General features: G+C 36.2%; 1 protein-coding gene across 1 annotated transcript; it reads left to right on the forward strand.

Moving 5' to 3' along the window:
- The first annotated feature begins 17,239 nt into the window (after positions 1–17,239).
- On the forward strand, positions 17,240–18,160 carry RTL4 (retrotransposon Gag like 4). Its single transcript, XM_011374352.1, is given in 3 exon segments — positions 17,240–17,858; positions 17,861–18,056; positions 18,058–18,160. Coding segments are annotated over 3 exon segments (918 nt in total).
- Positions 18,161–20,461: the final 2,301 nt, after the last annotated feature.

Here is a 20,461-nt window from a genome sequence, read left to right on the forward strand (position 1 = left end):
CTATATCTTGAATGCAGTGGTGGTTATATAGATGTATGTATTTGTCAAAACTCATTATCTGTACATTTTAAATTGTTGGATTTTATTGTGTGTAAATAATATCCCCAATATACTCCCCAATTTTTTTAAAAAGCCAGGCAGAAGCCAGCTTTCTACAGTTTTGCATCCCCAGTTATCATTTCATTACTCCAAACACCAATGGTAACAGCATTCTGAATACAGAGGTTATCAAGAACACATAACCCAAGTAGATGAAAAGAGCTCCTCCTTGTAGGAAATATGATCTATTAGCATGATGAGAGAAGTAGACATAGCCTTGCTGAAATCTGAAGTTCAAGACAGAAGGGCTTTGCAAAGGGGTCATTTTGGGTCTATTATAAGTAAAGGCCATGAATACAATGACAGTATTTTCTCACCTGTGATAGATGTGAAGGGAGCTGTTTGCTTGTCACTTCCAGTTACTTCCCTACCATATCTATACTTCAAATTTCAAAGGATTTATTGGCCCACTAACAATAGTTCTTCAATTTATTTTTCTTTTTTCTCTGGACAAATTTCAAGTAGATCAAGAGTCACTCTCCTTGAAAGGCCTTTTATTTTTAATCCAACTAGACCTGTTTCAGTCCTGAATCATTAGCTCTTGGAAAAAGGCTTGCTGGAAGTTTTGCGTTTACTCTTGTTTGATCTTCTCAAACTTATAAAAAAGTTATAATTGTTAGTAGTTATTTTACAGGTGTGGAAATTGAAGTATGTGAGTTTAAAAACTTGACTAAGTTCTTATGACTAATATGTGGAGCTAATACTCTGAGCTAGAACTACAACTCAGGTCTCACTCCAGAACCTGAGCCCTTAACCACCACATCCTTATATCTCAGGCTATTAAAATAATAGCTATCATTGATTAAATGATTGTTATGGGTCAGATACTTGAGAGAAACAGTTCGCGTACATTACTTCAGTAATTCTAGAATGTGCATGTTTGAAACTATTTCCCAGTTCCCAACACAGTGCCTGGCCTATATTAGATGTTCAATCAAGATTTATTACATAAATAATTGAACAGTCCTCTGTAGTAAATATTATTGGCCCCATTTTATCACTAAAACGTTGAGCTCAAGGAGATTAAGTTGCCTGAGGTTACTCAACTCTCAATTGGCAGAGCTCAAAGCTCTACCACCCTTATCTGTTCCAGCAACAGGGGTTGGAGAATGTCAGCTGAAGATAATGGAGCACAGTAAGAGCTCAGAAATAAGGTTGCTGCTGCTGCTTAAGATGCTGGAGAATCTCATCCTTTTCCACTTTGTCTTTTTGCATCCCCCAGAATCTGCCTTACTGCCCAAGCTATGGCCTTATTATGTTTGGGGCACAACATATAAGTAATTCTCTTGTCTTCACCTAAGGGTGGTTGATAACATCATCTCTTTAAACAACTTTTGTCTGGATTATTTGAATTTTTATTCTTTACAAATCTGCTTGATAATTGTCTTGTCCTAGGGTCTGGGCTAATCTGAAACTCTTCTAAGAAAAGAGTAGCCACAACTAAATAATCCATTCATCCAAGCAAAGTATACTGTCAATAATCTCCAAGGCTTCTCACTGCTCTAACTAAAGTTACTGAAGTCCAGGGCTGGGACATCTGTCTCCTGAGCATTTGGTCCCACTGCTACAAATCTTTATCTGTATTTCTATCTGGTTAACTTAGGCATCTGCAATGCAAAAACATGCTGAGATGCATTAAATCAGGGCTGGGTTTTTCACTTATATCAAGGGAAAATAATAGGAGAGATATAGAAGGAGTAGAGAACACTAGGATCACCTTTGCTAATATCTAGTTCTAACTATGGCTGCCATGGGCAGATATAAGTTCAATAAAAATATTGCTGAGTATCTCTATGTGTAAGAAAGTGTGCTAGGCCCCAAGGATACAGAATGAAAGTGGACGATTTCTGTCTTGATTAACTCACAGTCTAGTAGGGAAAACAGGCATAAAATAATCAATTACAAATGATATGAGTGTTGCAGGGGAGAAACAATAAAGCAGGTTATACCAAGTGACTTAGTTTAAACCACTTGCTCAACACTAAGAGACTTGTGTAGAATTACTTTTCCTAAAATCCCAGATGGAAATTGAAGCTTGGAACAAGGATGTTTGGTAGGGTACCTTCCAATGTCTGCAGAAAATATGATGCTATCAGTGGCTTCTATTATCGATGTCTATTGGATGCCAAGAACTTTACATATAGTATCTCAACTCATCATAGCTACTTTGCAATACATATTTTACAGATGTGGAAACCAAGGCTCACAGAGATAACTTACCCAAGGTCTCACAGCTTTGGATTTGAATTCAGAATGGGATTTTAATCTAAATTATGTATAATTCCAAAGCCATGATTTCCCCAGTTTCAAACTACTTCCAGGATATAGTGTTGTTAGGATCAAGAGTTGAGGATTCTAGTCCTATATCTAATACTAAATAGTTGCACATCCTTAGACAGCTCTTACTTTATCTCTTAGAGCGAGTGTTGGATACATGCTTTGTTATTTCATAATTTATCAAAATGATAAATGAGGCAGTTGGAGAATAAGAATATATAAAATGTTCTTCATATGTATGGGATGTTATCAATCATTGAATTACATTAAAAAGTTGTTTCTGTACCATACTCTGTAATCTCTGTATTGCTCATTCATTCATAGTCAAGGCTGGGAGGGGAAAGAAAGTCTAACTGGAAAGAGCTTGGAACTGAAACTTAGCAAAGAGAGTCATAAACATGAGCCAAATCATTTTCTGTTTCTTAAGGCTCAAATTTTTCATCTCTAAAGTTGGAACTTTTCTCTGATCTGCAACCATTAAAGGGCTTCTTGTAATTAAAAGTGTGATATAGACTAAGTTTTTCATAATAAGTTTTCTCTACCTTGAGAAAGGGCTGCGGATTGCCTGCACACCGTGGAGACCAAGCAATGCAAAAAAAAAAAAAAGGTTGAAATCTAAATAGTCTAGGCTCAGTCAGCTCATCAGTTACAAGTGGTGTTCAGCACTAAGTGAACTGCACTTAATGAATTGAAGATGACAGAGACAACAAGGTGCGTGAATGCAGAAGACTTTTCATTTCAAATTTAAAGGGCTCATTTTATGACTATTTGAGACCTGTACATCATAATTTTTCCACTCTTTCCTTAATTGTTTCCTTGAAACAGCATGCACTGTTTGAAATTATGGAGACATTGGGAATGGACAGAAAAAACAAGCTAAGCCCTCAAATTGGTAAATAAAGCCTGTCTCTGGTTTTTTTTTTCCTAGCTTTATTGAAATAAATTTGAAATGATTCCTACAATCAAATTAACACATCCATCACCTCACGTAGTTACTGTTTTGGTTTGGTTTGGTTTGGTTTTTAGTGACAATACTTAACATCTACTCTATTAGCAAATTTCAAGTGTACAGAACAATATAAGTAACTATAGTCACCATGCTATACCTTGGATCCTCAGACTTATCATTCTTATAACTGAAAGCTTGTACCCTTTTATCAAAATCTCCCCATTTCCCCACCTTGAAGACTGTGGCTGCTACCATTCTACTCTCTGTTTCTATAAGTTGGATTTTTATTTTTTAATTTGCACCTATAAGTAACATCATTCAGTATTTGTAATTCTCTGTCTGACTTATTTCACTTCATGTGATGCCTTCCAACTTCATTCATATTTTTTCTTCTTTTCTGAATTTTATTTTTTAATATTTATTTATTTATCTATCTTTTCCTTTTTTTTTTATTATGGTGACATTGGTAGACGAAATCCAGTAAGTTTTAGTTACACAATTTAGCAGTAAGGCATATATACATTGCACCGTGTGTTCAAATCCCATAGCTAGATTTCTTTCTGTCACCACATATTTAACCCCTTTTACTCCATTTACCTCTCACCTAAACCCATACTGTCTGGTAACCACTACTCTATTGTCCATGTCCATGAGTCTCTGTGCGTTCGTCCTGTTTGTTTATTTCTTTTAGGTTTATATACCACATATAAGTGATATGTGGTTTTCAACTTTTTCTGTCTGGTTTATTAGGCCTAGCATGATTATCTCGACATATATCCATGTTGTCACAACTGGCAGTATTTCATCTCTTCTTATGGCTGAGTAATATAGTCCATCGTATATATGTACCACAGCTTCTTTAGCCAATCGTCTGCTGTAGGACACTTCAGCTGCTTCCATGTCCTGGCCACCGTGAATAATGCTACTATGAACATTAGTACGCACATATCTTTTCAGATAAGAGTTTTCAAGTCTTTGGGGTAAATACCCAGTAGAAGACTTGCTAGATCATATGGTAGATCAATTCTTAGTTTTTTGAGGAACCCCCATACTGTTTTCCATAGTGGCTGTAACAATTTTCAGTCCCACCAGCCGTGTATGAGGGTTTGTTTTTTCTTCACATCCTCTCCAACATTTGTCATTATTTGTCCTGTTGATTATAGCTATTCTAACAGGTATAAAATGATATCTATTGTGGTTTTGATTTGCATTTCCCTAATAGTGATTATGAGCATCTATTCATATGTTTGTTGAACATTGGTATGTCTTCTTGGGAGAAGTGTCCCTTCAGGACCTCTACCCATTTTTAAATTGGATTGTTTGTTGTTGTTGTTGTTGTTGTTGTTGAATTGTATGAGTTCTTTGTATATTTTAGATATTAACTCCTTATAGGAAGCATTGCTTGCAAATATCTTCTCCGTTTCGGATGGTTGTTTCTTTACCTTGTTGACAGTTTCTTTGGCTGTGCAGAAGTTTTTTTTAGTCTGATGTAGTCCCATTCATTTATTTTTGCTTTTACTTCCCTTGATTTTGAGGTCAAATTCATAAATACTCTTTAAAGCTAAGGCCCTTGAGTTTGGTTCTTATGTTTTCTTCTATGCATTTTATAATTTCATGTCTTATATTCAGGCACTTAATCCATTTTGAGTTAATTTTGGTGTGTGGTGATATAAAACAATCTAGTTTCATTCTTTTGCAACTGGCTTTCCAGTTTTCCCAGCACCATTTATTGAAGAGGCTTTCCTTTCTCCACTGTATGTTTTTGGCTTTCTTGTCAAAAACTATTTGCCATTAATACACAGGTTTATTTCTCGACTTTTGATTCTATTCCACTATTCTGTGTGTCTTCTCCAGATTCTGCGTCTGCTTTTTTGCCAATACCATACCGCATGGATTATTGTTGCATTGGAGTATAATTTGAAATTGAGCAGTTTGATACCTCGAGCCTTGTTTTTTTCTCAGGATGGCTTTGTTGATTAAGGGTCTTTTGTATTTCCATACAAATCTGATGGCTTTCTCTTCTATTTCTTTAAAAAATGCTGATTTTGATGGTGATTGCATTAAATCTGTATAAGATTTAGGTAGAAAGTACATTTATTTTTATTTTTATTATTTTTTTACAGCAAGGCATATTTTATATTTAAACTGTGTATTCACCTCCAATACTTAGATTTCTTTCTGTCAACACATATTTAACCCCCTTTATTGCATGTACCTCTCCCCTCTACCCATCCAATAGTCTCTGGTAACCATTAGTCTATAGTCCATTTCCATGATCTCTGTTTGCTTGTCGTGTTCATTTGTTGCTTTTAAGTTTTTATCCAACATATAAGTGATATCGTGTGATTTTCAACTTTTTCTGTCTGGCTTATTCGCTTAGAATAATTATCTTGAGGTCTATCCACGTTGTAGCAAATGGCAGTATTTCATCTCTTCTTATGGCTGAGTAATATTCCATTGTATATATGTACCACAGCTTCTTTAGCCAATAGTCTGCTGTAGGACACTTTGGTTGCTTCCATGTCCTGGCCACTGTGAATAATGCTTCTATGATCATTAGTGTTCAAATATCTCTTCAGATATGGGTTTTCAAGTCATGGTTTAAATACCCAGTAGAGGAATTGCTGGATCATATGATAGATCAATTCTTAGTTTTTTGAGGAACCTCCATACTGTTTTCAATAGTAGCTGTACCAATTTGCAGTTCACCAGCAGTGTACAATGGTTCCTCTTTCTCCGCATGCTCTCCAACATTTGTCATTACTTGTCCTCTTGATTATAGCTATTCTAAAAAATGTGATATGGTATCTAATTATGATTTTAATTTGCATTTCCCTAATAGCTAGTGATGTTGAGCATCTATTCAAATATTTGTTGGCCATTTGTATGTCTTTTAGGGAGAAGTGTTGGTTCAGGTCCTCTACCCATTTTTTCATTGGATTTTTTTTAATGTTGTTGAGTTGTATGAGTTCTTTGCATATTTTGGATATTAGCCTTTTAATGGAGGCCTTCCTTGCAAATATATTTTCCCATTCAGATGGTTGTCTCTTTATCTTGTAGAAGATTTCTTATGCTGTGCAGAAGCTTTTTAGTTTGATGTAGTCCCATTCATTTATTTTTGTTCTTATATCCCTTGCCTTTGAGGTCAAATTCATAAAATCCTCTTTAAGTCTAATGTCCTTGAGTTTAATTCCTATGTTTTCTTTTATGCATTATATTGTTTCAGGTCTTATATCCAGGTCCTTAATCCGTTTTGAGTTAATTTTGGTGTGTGGCGATAGACAACAGTCTAGTTTCATTCTTTTGCTGCTGGCCTTCCAATTTTCCCAGCATCATTTATCGAGAGGCTTTTCTTTCTCCACTGTATGTTTTTGGCTTTTTTTGGTCATAAATTAATTGCCCATATAAATATGGGTTTACTTCTGGACTCTCGATTCTGTTCTACCGATTCATGTGCTTGTTTTGCTGCCAATACCATGCCGATTTGATTACTGTCGCTTTGTAGTATAATTTGAAGTCGGGCAGAGTGATGCCTCCAACCTCAATCATTTTTCTCAGGATGGCTTTGGCAATTCGGGGTCTTTTGTGCTTCCATACAAATCTGAAGATTTTTTTGTTCTGTTTCTTTAAAAAGTACCAATGGGATTTTGATGGAGATTGCATTAAATCTGTATAATGCTTTAGGTTACATTCTCATTTTAACTATGTTGATTCTTTAAATCCAAGAACACGGAATATCTTTCCATTTCTTTGTATTTTCTTCGATTTCTTTTAATAGAGTCTTGTAGTTTTCATTATATAGGTCCTTCACATATTTTGTTAAATTTATTACTAGGTATTTTATTCTTTTTGTTGCAATTGCAAAAGGAATTATTTTTTCTACTTCTTTTTCTGATGCTTCATTATTAGAGTATAGGAATGCTATGGATTTTTGAATGTTGATTTTGTATCCAGAAACTTTACTCTATTTGCTTATTTTCAATAGTAGTGTTCTGGTGGAGTTTTTAGAGTTTTCTGTATAGAGAATCATGTCATCTACAAATAGTGACAGTTCGAATTCTTTATTTCCTCTTTCAATTACTTCTATATTTTTCTCTTGCCTGATTGCACTTGCTAGGATTTCCAATGTTATATAGAATAACAGTGGCAATAGTGGACAGCTTTGCCTTGTTCCTGATTTTACGAGGAAGATTTTTAGTTTTTCACCATGAAATATAATGTTGGCTGAGGGTTTGTCATATATGGCCTTTATTATGTTAAGATACTTTCTTTCTATACTGATTTTGTTAAGTCTTTTGATCATAAATTCATGCTGTATCTTGTTGAAGGCTTTCTCTGTATCTACTGATAGGGTCATATGATTCTTATTTTTTAATTTATTTATGTGGTGTATCACATTAATCGATTTGCATATGTTGAACTATCCTTGCGCCCTTGGAAAGAAGCCCACTTAATCATGGTGTATAACCTTTTTAAAATGTTGCTGTATTTGGTTTGCTTTTGTGTTCATGAGTGACATGAGTCTGTAGTTTTCTTTTTCTACATACTCTTTACCAGGTTTTGGTATCAAAGTGATATTGGCCTCATAAAATGAGTAGGAAAGTATTGCCTCCTCTTCAAATTTTTGGAAGAGTTTTTGAGGAAAATAGTTATTAAAACTTTGAATGTCATGTTGTTTAATCTCCATATCTTTGTGGTTCTTCTTGGTTTCTCTTTGCAGTTGATATCTAGTGTCAAAGCATTATGATCAGAGAATATGGTTGGTATGACTTCAAACCTCATATTTATTGAAGCTATCTCTGTGTCCAACTATGTGGTTGATTCTTGAGAATGTTCCATGGGCACTAGAGAAGAATGTATAAGCAGCTGTTCTGTGATGGAAGGCTCAGTAAATGTCAATTATGTTTAGTTGGTCTAATGTGTCATTTCAGGATGTTACTTCCTTATTGATTTTCTGTTTAGATGATCTGTCCATATCCGACAGTGGGGTATTTAGGTCCCCTACTATGATAGTGTATTGATCTGTTTCTCCCTTTAGTTCTGTTAGTAATTGCTTTACATATCTTGGGGCTCCCTGATTCGGATCATAGATATTGATGAGTGTTATGTCTTCTTGGTTCATGTTTCCCTTTATCATTATGAAGTGTCCCTCAGTATCTTTCTTTACCTTTTTTTAAAAAATTTTGAAGTCAATTTCATCTGATATTAGTACTGCCACTCGTGCTTTTCTCTAAATGCCATTTGCTTGAAATATCGTTTTCCCCCCTTTCACTTTGAGTCTATATTTGTTTTTGGAGCTGAGATGTGTCTCTTGGAGGCAGTATATGGTAAGGTTTTGTTTCTGATCCATTCTTCAACTCTGTGCCTTTTTATTGGTGAGTTCAGTCCATTTACATTTAGGGTGATGATTGAAACATGTTGTCTTCTGATAGCCATTTTATTTTTTGCTTTCTGGTAGCTGTGTTTCCATTACTTCCTTGTCCTTTTGTTTCTATTTTCTTTATTTTGATTAGCCTTTGTGTAATTTGCTTCTGGTTCTTCTTGTTTTATGTTATATACTTCAGTTCTGACTCTATGGTGTGTGGTTACCATTACAAATATGAAAAAGATATTTATAAATATGCAGTCTTCCATTTTCTTCTGTGTTTGCCTTATCTCCTTTCCCCTTTTTGAATTTGGATCTTTGAATTTTCCTTTTTTCAGTCATTGTTATCTCAATTTGTCCCTGTGTATGCTGAACATTCATTAGTACCTTGTTATAACAATACTCTTGTTATTATTTAAGCTTATAATGCTGTGTTCTTAGTAAGGGTTGCACTCTTCTGCTTCTATTTACCTGATAGTCACTTTACAACTAACTATGTATATATATTTTTTGTGATCATTTTTTAGTTGAGTTGACCCTTTTCAGTGTTTCCTGTGATGCAGGCCTTGTAGTGGAGAATTCCCTCAAATTTTGTATGTCTGGAAAGGTCTTAATTTCTCCTTCATATTTAAAGAATGGCTTAGCTAAACACATTATTCTAGGCTCATAGTTCCTTTCACTTAATAGTTTAAATATGTGATTCCATTCTTTTCTGGCTTGTAAGGTTTGCGCTGAGAAGTCTGATGATAATCTTATGGGTTTTCCTTTATATGCTACCGTTTTCTTCTCCCTGGCTGCCCTGAAATTTCTATCTTTGTCGCTGATTTTTTGATAATTTAATACAATGTGTCTTGGTGTAGGCCTTTTTGGGTTGAGGTAATTGGGTGTTATGTTGACTTCTTGAATTCCAAGCTTCAGCTGATTCCTTAGGTTTGGGAAATTCCTATCCACTATTTGTCTGAAAATGGTTTCTAGTCCCTGATCCTTTTCTCGCCTTTGATAATACCCATTATTCTTATATTTCCTCTTCCTTATGGTATCACCTACTTCTTGAATTTCTCTTTCATTATTTTTTTCTCTTCCTTCTGATTCATTTCTAGATTTCTATCTTTGATATCACTGATCCTTTTCTCCATTTGGTCGACTCTATTTCCCAAGCTTGCTATTTTGTTTTCAGCTCATGCAGTGTGTTCTTCATCTCCAGAAATTCTATTTGGTTCTTTTTGAGTGTCATGATCTCCTTGCTCTGCTCATCTAGGTGTTTTATCAATTCCTGAAATATTGATATGACTCGTTTCACAACTCACTGAGGTTTTTCAGAAGAAACATCCAGAATTGTCTGTCATTTAAGATGCATATTTCTGAGCTGGGCAAACATGGCAGAGTGAGAAACATCCTCAGATCTCTTCCCTTGAAACAACAATAAGCTCAACATCTAAAACTGAACAAAAACACCCAAACTGCACACCAGCACATCTGAGCATGGGATCTGTGCATAAGAGACCACAGGTCAGAACCCTGGTGTCAAGTGGTGGACTGAGACAAATAAAGAAGCTGCCTCTTGCAGCCACCCGAGCTTCCTGTAGGAGGAGGAGGAGGATGAAGCTGCAGTGACTTCCCTGATCAGCCCTGCCTGGAAGACCAGTACTTTTTTACACAGCCAGCAACAGGGCCCATTGCAAAACCGTGGCTGAGCTGCAGCCCCCAACCCCCAATACAGAGGGCTTTTCCTCCCATATCATCTGAGACTAATCACCAGGGAGCTTTAGGGGAATCTAAGCAAACACTATCAAAACTGTTATTAACAAAGACAGAGACTGAAAGTGAGAGTAGTGAGTGTGATTAAAATCTACAAGAAAATAAAAAAAAAACTTTAGGCTCTATATAAAGCAGGGATCCAAGAGTTTTGGACGCCACATACTGGAAACCAAAAGAAAAGTGCCTTCTTTACACCTTTATATAATACATTTTTTTTTTCTGGAAAAACAACAGAATGCACTTCCATTAATGCCTAGGCAGAGAAATTGTCCATTAAACACCATGAACAACCAAAGTGACAAGACATCTTAGAAAGAAAGAGAAAAATCTCCAGAAAATGAGCTTACAGACATAGAAATATGTGACTTAAGTGACAGAAAATTCAGGGTGGTACTTCTGAAAAAACTCAGTGAGTTCCAAAACAATTCATATCAACAATTTCAGAAATTACAAAAACAGCTAGATGAGCAGAGCAAGGAGATTGAAACCCTCAAAAAGAACCAAATAGAACTTATGGAAATAAATAAACACACTGCAGGGAATGTAAAATAAAATAACAAGCTTGGGAAATAGAGTCGACCAAATGGAGGAAAGGATCAGTGATATTGAAGACAGACATCTAGAAATAAATCAGAAGGAAGAAGAGAAAAACCAAAGAATGAAATATAATAAAAGAGAAATACAAGAACTAACTGATACCATCAGGAGAGCAAACATAAGGATAATGGACATTATTGAAGGTAAGGAAAAAGAGCAAGGACTAAAAAGCATTTTCAGACAAATAGTGGATGAAAATATCCCAAATCTAAGGAATTAACTGGAAATTGGAATTCAAGAAGTCAACAGAACACCCAATTATCTCAACCCAAAAAGGCCTACACCAAGACACATTGTTTTAAAATTATCAAAAATCAACGACAAAGACAGAATTCTCAAGGCAGCCAGGGAGAAGAAATGGTAACTTATAAAGGAAAATCCAGTAGATTGTCATTGGAATTCTCAGCGCAGACCTTACAAGCCAGAAAAGAATGGAATCACATATTTAAACTATTAAGTGAAAGGAACTATGAGCCTAGAATAATGTATCTAGCTAAGCTCTCCTTTAGATATGAAGGAGAAATTAAGAACTTTTCAGAAGTCCAAAAATTGAAGGAATTCTGCACTATGAGGCCTGCACTAAATGAAATTCTGAAAAGGGTCAGCTCACCTGAAACAAAATAACAATAAAAAATATGTATATAATGAGGAGTAAAGTGATTATCAGGCAAATAGAAGAAGAGGAGTTTAACTCTTACTGAGAACAGGGCATTATAAGCTTAAATAATAAGAAGAGAATTGCTACAGCAAGATAGTAATAAATGTTCAGCATACATAGAAAGAAACTGAGATAACAATGACTGAAAAGGGGAGGATTCAAAGATCAAAATTTGCAAAGGGGAAAGGAGATAAGGCAAATACAGAGGAAAATGGAGGACTGTATATATATAACTATCTTTTTCATATTTGTAATGGTAACCACACAACATAGAGTCAGAACTGAAGTATATAACATAAAACAAAAAGAATCAGACGCAAAACTCACAAAATCCAAAACAAACAAACAAACAAACAAACAAACAAACAAACAAACACAAGTATAAGGAAGCAATGGATACACCGAGCTACCAGAAAGAAAAAGATAAAATGGCTATAAGAAAACTACATATTTCAATAATCACCCTAAATGTAAATGGACTGAACACACCAATAAAAAGGCACAGAGTTGAAGAATCGATTAAAAAACAAAATCCAATCATATGCTGCCTCCAGGAGACACATCTCAGCTCCAAAGACAACTATAGACTCAAAGTGAAATGGGGGAAAATGATATTTCAAGCAAATAGCATTTAGAGAAAAGTGGGAGTAGTGGTATTAATATCAGATGAAATAGATTTCAAAATTTAAAAAAAAAGGTAAAGAAAGATACTGAGAGACACTTCATAATGATAAAGGGAATCATACACAAAGAAAATATAACACTCGATAATATCTATGCTCCCAATCAAGGAGCCCCAAAATATGTAAAGGAATTGCTAACAGAACTAAAGGGAGAAAGAGACCAGTACACTATCATTGTAGGAGACCTAAATACTCCACTGTCGGATATGGACAGATCATCTAAACAGAAAATCAATAAGAAAATAACATCCTGAAATGACACATTAGACCAACTAAACATAATTGACATTTACTGAGCCTTCCATCACAAAACAGCTGCTTACACATTCTTTTCTAGTGCATACGGAACATTCTCAAGAATCAACCACATAATGGGACACAGAGATACTCTCAACAAATATAAGAAGTTTGAAATCATACCAACCATATTCTCTGATCAAAATGCTTTGAAACTAGAAATCAACTGCAAAACTAAACCAGGAAGAATCAGAAATACATAAAGATTAAACAACATGCTACTGAAGAATAGCTAGGTAAGAGAAGAAATAAAAAAAAAAGATATAAATAGATACATAGAAACGAATGATAATGATACTACAACATATCAAAACTTTTGGGACATGGCAAAATAGTCATAAGAGGAAATTTCATATCATTACAGGCCTATCTCCAAAAACAAGAATGAGCCGAAATAAACAATATAATGCTTCATCTTAAAAAAATTAGAAAATGAAGAACAAATGAGGCCTAAAGTCAGCAGAAGGAAAGAAATCATCAAAATTAGAGTGGAAACAAATGAAATTGAAAACAACAAAACAGTAGAAAAAATAAATGCAACAAAGAGCTGGTTCTTTGAGAAGGTTAGTAAAATTGACAAACCCTGGCTAGACTGACTAAAGAAAGAAAACAAAAGACACAAACAAAATTAAGGATGAAGGAGGGGAAATTATAGATGACATCGCAGAAATACAAAGATCATACAAGAATACTATGAAAATATATAATAACAAATTTAATAACCTAGAAGAAATGGACCAGTACTTAAAAAAAATACAACCTTCCTAAACTGAATCAAGAAGGTCTGGAAAATCTAAATAGACCAATCAGCAGTATAGAAATTGAAACAATTATCAAAATTCTACCAAAAAATAAAAGTCCAGGATCGTAAGACTTCACCAGCAAATTCTAAGAAACATTCGAAGATTTAATACCTATTCTCCTCAAACTCTTCCAAAAAATTGAAGAGGAGGCAATACTTCTCAACTCATTTTATGAGGTCAATATTACCCTGATCCCAAAACCTGGTAAAGATAACACAAAAAAAGAAAACTACAAATTGATATCTCCCATGAACAAAGATAGAAAAATCCTTACTAAGATATTAGCAAACGAATACAGCACCATATTAAAAAGATTATACACCACAATCAAGTGGGCTTCATCCAAGAGGCACAAGGATGGTTCAATGTACACAAATTGATTAATGTGATACAGTACATAAAAAAATCAAAGAATAAGAATCATATGATCATATCAATAGATGAAGGAAAAAGCCTTTAACAAAATACAGCATCCATTTATGATCAAAACACTTAATAAAAACGCTATAGAAGGAAAGTACCTTAACATAATAAAGGCCATATTTGACAAGCCTTCAGCCAACATTATAGTTAATGGTGAAAAACTAAAAACTTTCCCTCTCAGATCAAGAACAAGGCAAGGCTGTCCACTATTGCCACAGTAATTTAATATAACATTAGAGATCCTAGCAAGTACAATCAGACAAGAGAAAGATATAAAAGTAATCCAAATAGGAAATTAAGAACTCAAATTATCACTATTTGTGTATGACATGGTTCTCTATATAGAAAACCCTAAAGACTCCACCAGAACACTACCAGAAATGATAAGCAATTACAGTAATGTTTCTGGATACAAAATCAATGTTCAAAAATCCATAGCATTCCTATACTCTAATAAGAAAGTGTCAGAAAAAGAAGTGAAAAAAATAATTCCTTTTGCAATTGCAACAAAAAGGATAAAATACCTAGGAATAAATTTAATGAAACATATGAAAGACCTATATAATGAAAACTACAAAACTCTATTAAAAGAAATCGAAGAAGATACAATAAAATGGAAAGATATTCCGTGTTCTTGGATTTAAAGAATCAACATAGTTAAAATGAGAATGTAACCTAAAGCATTATACAGATTTAATGTAATCTCCATCAAAATTTCATTGGCATTTTTTAAAACAAATTAAACGAAAAAATCATGATATTTGTATGGAAGCACAAAAGACCTCGTATGGCCAAAGTCATCCTGAGAAAAAAGAATGAGCCTGGAGGCATCACTCTGCTTGACTTCAAATTATACTACAAAACGACGGTAATCAAAACAGCATGGTATTGGCAGCAAAACAGACACACGGACCAGTGAAACAGAATCGAGAGTCCAGAAGTCAACCCATATTTATATGGGCAAATAATTTTCGACAAAAAAGCCAAAACATGCAGTGGAGAAAGGAAAGCTTCTTCAAATAAATGGTGCAGGAAAATTGGAAGGCCAGCTGCAAAAGAATGAAACTAGACTGTTCTCTATCACCACACACCAAAATTAACTCAAAACAGGTTAAAGACCTGAATATAAAACCCGAAACAATAAGATGAATAGAAGAAAATGTAGGAATGAAACTCAAGGGCCTTGGACTTAAACAAGATTTTATGAATTTGACTTCAAAGGCAAGGAGATGTAAAAGCAAAAATAAATGAATGGGACTACATCAAACTAAAAAGCTCTGCTCAGGAAAAGAAATTGTCCACAAGATAAAGAGAGAACTATCCGAATGGGAAAATATATTTGCAAGCAATGCCTCAGATAAGGGCCTAATATCCGAAATACACAAAGAACTCATCCAGTTCTATAACAACAAAAAGCAAATGATTCCATCAAAAAATGGGCAGAGGACTTGAACAAACACTTCTCTCTAGAGGATATACAAATGGCCTACAAACATATGAAAAGATGCTCAATATTTCTAGCTATTAAGGAAATGCAAATCAAAACCACAATGAGATACCATCTCACACATGTTAGAATAGCTATAGTCAACAGGATAAGTAATAACAAATGTTGGAGAGGATGCAGAGAAAAAGCAACCCTCCTACACTGCTGCTGGGACTGCAAATTGGTACAGTCACTATGGAAAACAGTATGGAGGTTCCTCAAAAAACTAAGAATTGATCTACCATATGTTTCAGCAATTCTTCTACTGGGTATTTACCCCAAAGACTTGAAAACTCTTATCTGAAAAGATATGTGCATACTGATGTTCATAGTAGCATTATTCACAGTGGCCAGAACATGGGAGCAACTGAAGTGTCCTATGATAGACGATTGGCTAAAGAAGCTGTGGTACATATATACGATGGACTATTACTCAGCCATAAGAAGAGATGAAATACTGCCATTTGTGACAACATGGATGGACTTCAAGATAATCATGCTAAGCGAAATAAACCAGAGCAAAAAAGTTGAAAATCACATGATATCACTTATATGTGGGATATAAACCTAAAAACAACCTATTAACAGGCAAAACAAACAGAGATTCATGGACATGAACTACAGACTAGTGGTTACCAGAGGACTATAGACTAGTGGTTACTAGTGGGGTGAGTGAGGAGGGGAGAAGTAGATGATGCAAAGGGGATCAAATATATGGTAGCTGAAGGATACTGGAATTTAGGTGGTAAACACACAATAGATTATACAGATTTCAATGTATAATGTACACTTGAAAATTATATAATTGTTTTAACCAATGTCACCCCAATAAACTTAAAAAAAAGAGATAAGTTGCATATTTCCATGTCTGTAAGTTTATTTTCTGGAGATTTTTCTCTTTTTTTCTGAGATGCCTTGTCACTTTGGTTGTTCATGGTTTTTAATGGACTATTTTTCAACCTGGGCATTAATGAAAGTGCATTCTGCTGGTTTTCTAGAAGGAAGGTTTATTATATAAAGGTCTTTAGCCTGCTACAAAGAAGGCGCTTTTCTTTTGGATTCCAGTAAGCGGCATCTAAGCCTCTTGGATCCCTGCTTCATATAAAGCCTTAAAAATGCCTTTGTATTTTCTGTTATATATGTAATCACGCTCGCTACCCTCAGTTCCAGTCCTTATCAGTGTTAGCAATAGTTTTGGTAGCGTTTGTTTAGATTTCCCTGGGTCTCCGCAGTGATCGATCTCAGAGGTTATGGAGGCAGGTGCCCTCTGGGTTGAGGTTGGGGGCTGCGGCTCAGCTTCGGTTTTGCAACCACAGCTGGTCAAAATCAACTGTTGTTTTTCTGCCATCCTGCTTCTCTGCTTTCTGACCTGATGACTGGGCCCTGCCGTCTGCCTCTGGGAACTCACGCCTTTCCCAGGCAGGGCTCTTCAGGGAACTCGCTGCTCCTTCTCCCCTCCCCTTCCTCCTACAGGTAGCTCTGGCGGCTGCTGAAAGAGGCAACTTCTTTATTTCTCCCGGTCCACCGTCTGACACACAGAGTTCTGACCTGTGGTAGCTCTTATGTGCAGATCCCACACTCAGATGTGCTGGTGTGCAGTTTGGGTGTTTTATGTTGTGTTTTAGATGTTCAGGTTATTGTTGTTTCAAGGGGAGAGATCTGGGATGTCTCTTACTCCACCATGTTTCCAAAGATCTCAACTCTTAGAGCATCCATTCATGACTTCATAGCTAACAGCTTGCTCTACTTGCTCATGACACCATCTCTGATCACAGAGTATACTCGTTGTGTGCCCATTAGTCTCCATTACTTGTACTCAATTCTACGTAGTTCCAGAAGATATAATGGAAAAGTATACTGAATCATCACCTACCGTGCAAGTAGAGCATTCCTTCTTTCAGGTGGAGAATCCAATTCTGGAGCCACAAGTGCAGCATCTGACCGAGGATAATGCTACTCTGAGGGAACAAGTCATGTCTGCCCTGGCAACCCCAATGATGCCTATATTCTGCTCACTCGAGCATCTTTCCCAGTTTTATGATGACACTGCCAATGTCTCTGGGTTTCTTGCTCAGGTGACTACCTACTTGACAATTCTCAAGATCCCCAATCCTGCAGATGATGCCCAAGTCAAGTTCTTTTTTGACTACCTATCTCAGCAGATGGAAAGCTGTGGGATCATATCTACACCTGACCAGAATGCTCTGTTGAAGCAATATGAAAACTTTGTTTTAGAGTTCCAGCAGTCATTTGATGAGTCCAAAAAACAGGAAATGAGCTCTCTGGTGAACGATAAAATTGACAAAGGGGACAAGTTCTCTAAGCAGGATGCTACTACTTTTCAGCTTCTTGGTCAAAATCTGAACTGTAATAAAGCATATCAGACTGATCACTTCCAAAAAGTACTAGCTGACTCCTTTCAGGATGAAGTGAGTGGCACAGATATGATGGACAACCTCCCAGACTTACTCAGTGTATTCAATAGGACAAGAAACGTAACAACAGGCCAGAGTTGTTACAGTCAGAGGCCCAGCTCCCAGTGTTGTCTACTCATACCCACCATTAAATCTCCATCACAGGTTCACCACCCATGGAAGAGATTATACAGCTGCAAAGAAGCCAGCCACCTCTCACTCCGGCCAAATGAGCCCACCAGAAGAAACACAGTGTGTCTCTACTGTAGCTAAGCTGGTCACTTCACAAGAGATTGCTTTGCCAAAAGATCTCGAGCCCCAGCAAGGATAAGTAACCCAGCTCACAAGTAAGAGGAGCTCAGGTGGGTGTTTGTAAACTTATATTCCTCTCACCTCCAGCCTTATATCCTGCACTATATATGCAACTGATTTATATCCTGCACTAACATTTAACACACAGATGGGGAACTGTGATATCACTTTACACTGTCATGAACTCATGTGCTTCTGGAAATTTTGTTTATTTAGTGACCTGTCACCAGATCTAATCCAACAATGATGAAAATTCACAGGTACTTTTTACAGTTGGGACCATTTCCCCAAGCATACTGAAAACCTCTAGGTAAAACTCTGCTCAGTCTTTGCCAATGAAAACAACCCTGGCAGTACACTGGAAATCCCATCCCCACCAATGGGTGAAATCTGGGTTGAGTTTGTTGACCGAAGTTTTCCATGCCTAGGATTGGGTCCAAGCCTTTCACCCTTACCCTCATTGTTCCCTGTTGGTTTAAGATTCTTAGCTGACATCTTAATTGCATTTCCATATCCTACCAATATCTTCCTACTAGAGGCTGGCTCCTGCTCCAATTATTGACTAGACTCCAGCTTCAATAAAAACCAAACTTCATGGAAACACAGCTCTGCCACCCTTCTATACAGCTATGTGTTTCATTGCCATTTAAAGACTTCTGCTTGCCCAACAAACTGGATCTCTTGGCTATTGACAAATCAGATGGTATGGCCCTTTGAACACTGTTTGGAACTATCAGTCCACTTCTTTGAGGGCATGTACCTTCAGATAGGTACATGATTTTAGCCAAGGTCTACCAATCCCAGCTTATCCTCCTCTTTGCCAACAATCTCCTCAAGGTTTCTACATGTCTTATGACTAAATCAAAATAGTCTAGAATAATGAACTCTGACGAGTATTTAGTGAGTTGGTGAAGGTGTCCCATCATAATTACTGCATTTTCAGCATATCCTTGCTGCCTTAGACAGGTACCTCCACTGAAGACTGAGGTCAGGCCTTGTAGTACTTCCTGACTCTAGGGACCTCACAATCTAGGATCACTGCCCATTAATGTTAAGCTCTACTGGTATGGACCACCTCTGGAAATACTCATCTAGTTGAGGATCTTGAAGAGCAATTAAGGGCAGGCAATATTCTGAACCATTTCAACTGAAGAATCCTGGGGCATATACATCAACACCATCTGTACATAAAACTAAAAAAAAAATGGAAGTTTGATTGCTTGTGTTGTGCTCTTGGCACATATCAGTTGTGTATGGATTCCTAACACTTCTGAACAAAAATAGTTCTATGCTGTAAAGGCACAACTCATAAAATGTTAAGGATATCCAGTGATGATCAGTGTTTGCTGGTAATTGAGTCCTCTGTTTCCTGCCTCTTGGCGCTGATGTATATCCCCATAATGGATCTCATGAAGAGATACTGATAATTACATTTTCTCTAACAGCCATCAAGGCCTCTCATAACATGAAATGCAATTGTACTTTGGGCTTGTTCCTGGAAAATTATGCTAACTTTGTCAATACTTAAACCCATCTAGGAGCTTACTACTCTCATCTTGTAGCACTAACAGAAAGATCTTTTCACACATCAGTGCCTCACTAATCACTGTGCCAATCCTTATTTGCATTCACAAGAGGTCTCTTTTATCAACAGCTTACGATGCATCCACTTTACTTGGTGTGGTTTCTCAACAAAGAGACCTGTATGCATGTTTTCCAGTTGTCCCAAGAAATTCCCTCTGGGGTACTGGGATTATGGGAGATCCTCTAGCCGGTAGATCTATTTGAACTTTAAGTAATTTTGGAATTACCCGGAGGTATCCTGATCTAACACCACCAATTCTGTAATAAAGAACTAACCCAATTGCTTTCAGTCACTTCCCTTACTGACCCCAGTATGGTCCTGGAATACTAATGGTAGCATTCAGTTGGCTTCATCCTCAATCTTTCCTTATCTTAGGGCCACAATTCATCATTGTGTGCCCTCTCACAAATATATGTCACTTTATTTCCTGTTTGGATCTTCTCTCCAGCAAAATTACTTTCTTCCCCAAGAAGTCTTCATATTTCATAGCCTCTCTAAACAAATAATTAATCCTGACCTATTAACTTCAGTTCACATCTCACTTCTAGAAGTCACTTTTTGAGGAATTTCCAATCAAGGACCTCTTGTGCTCTGTGTGATACAATCCAACAGCCAAACTGATCATCTGAATACGGTGCTGAAACAAATGCTTTACTGCCTACTAACTAAGAACCATTTAGTTTATCACTTCAAAACTTTGTTATAGTGACACCATCCAGTTCAACTAGAATAAATTCATTACTTAGCATAAAAAG

Source organism: Pteropus vampyrus, unplaced genomic scaffold (assembly GCF_000151845.1).
Source record: "Pteropus vampyrus isolate Shadow unplaced genomic scaffold, Pvam_2.0 Scaffold244, whole genome shotgun sequence".
Lineage (NCBI taxonomy): Eukaryota > Metazoa > Chordata > Mammalia > Chiroptera > Pteropodidae > Pteropus > Pteropus vampyrus.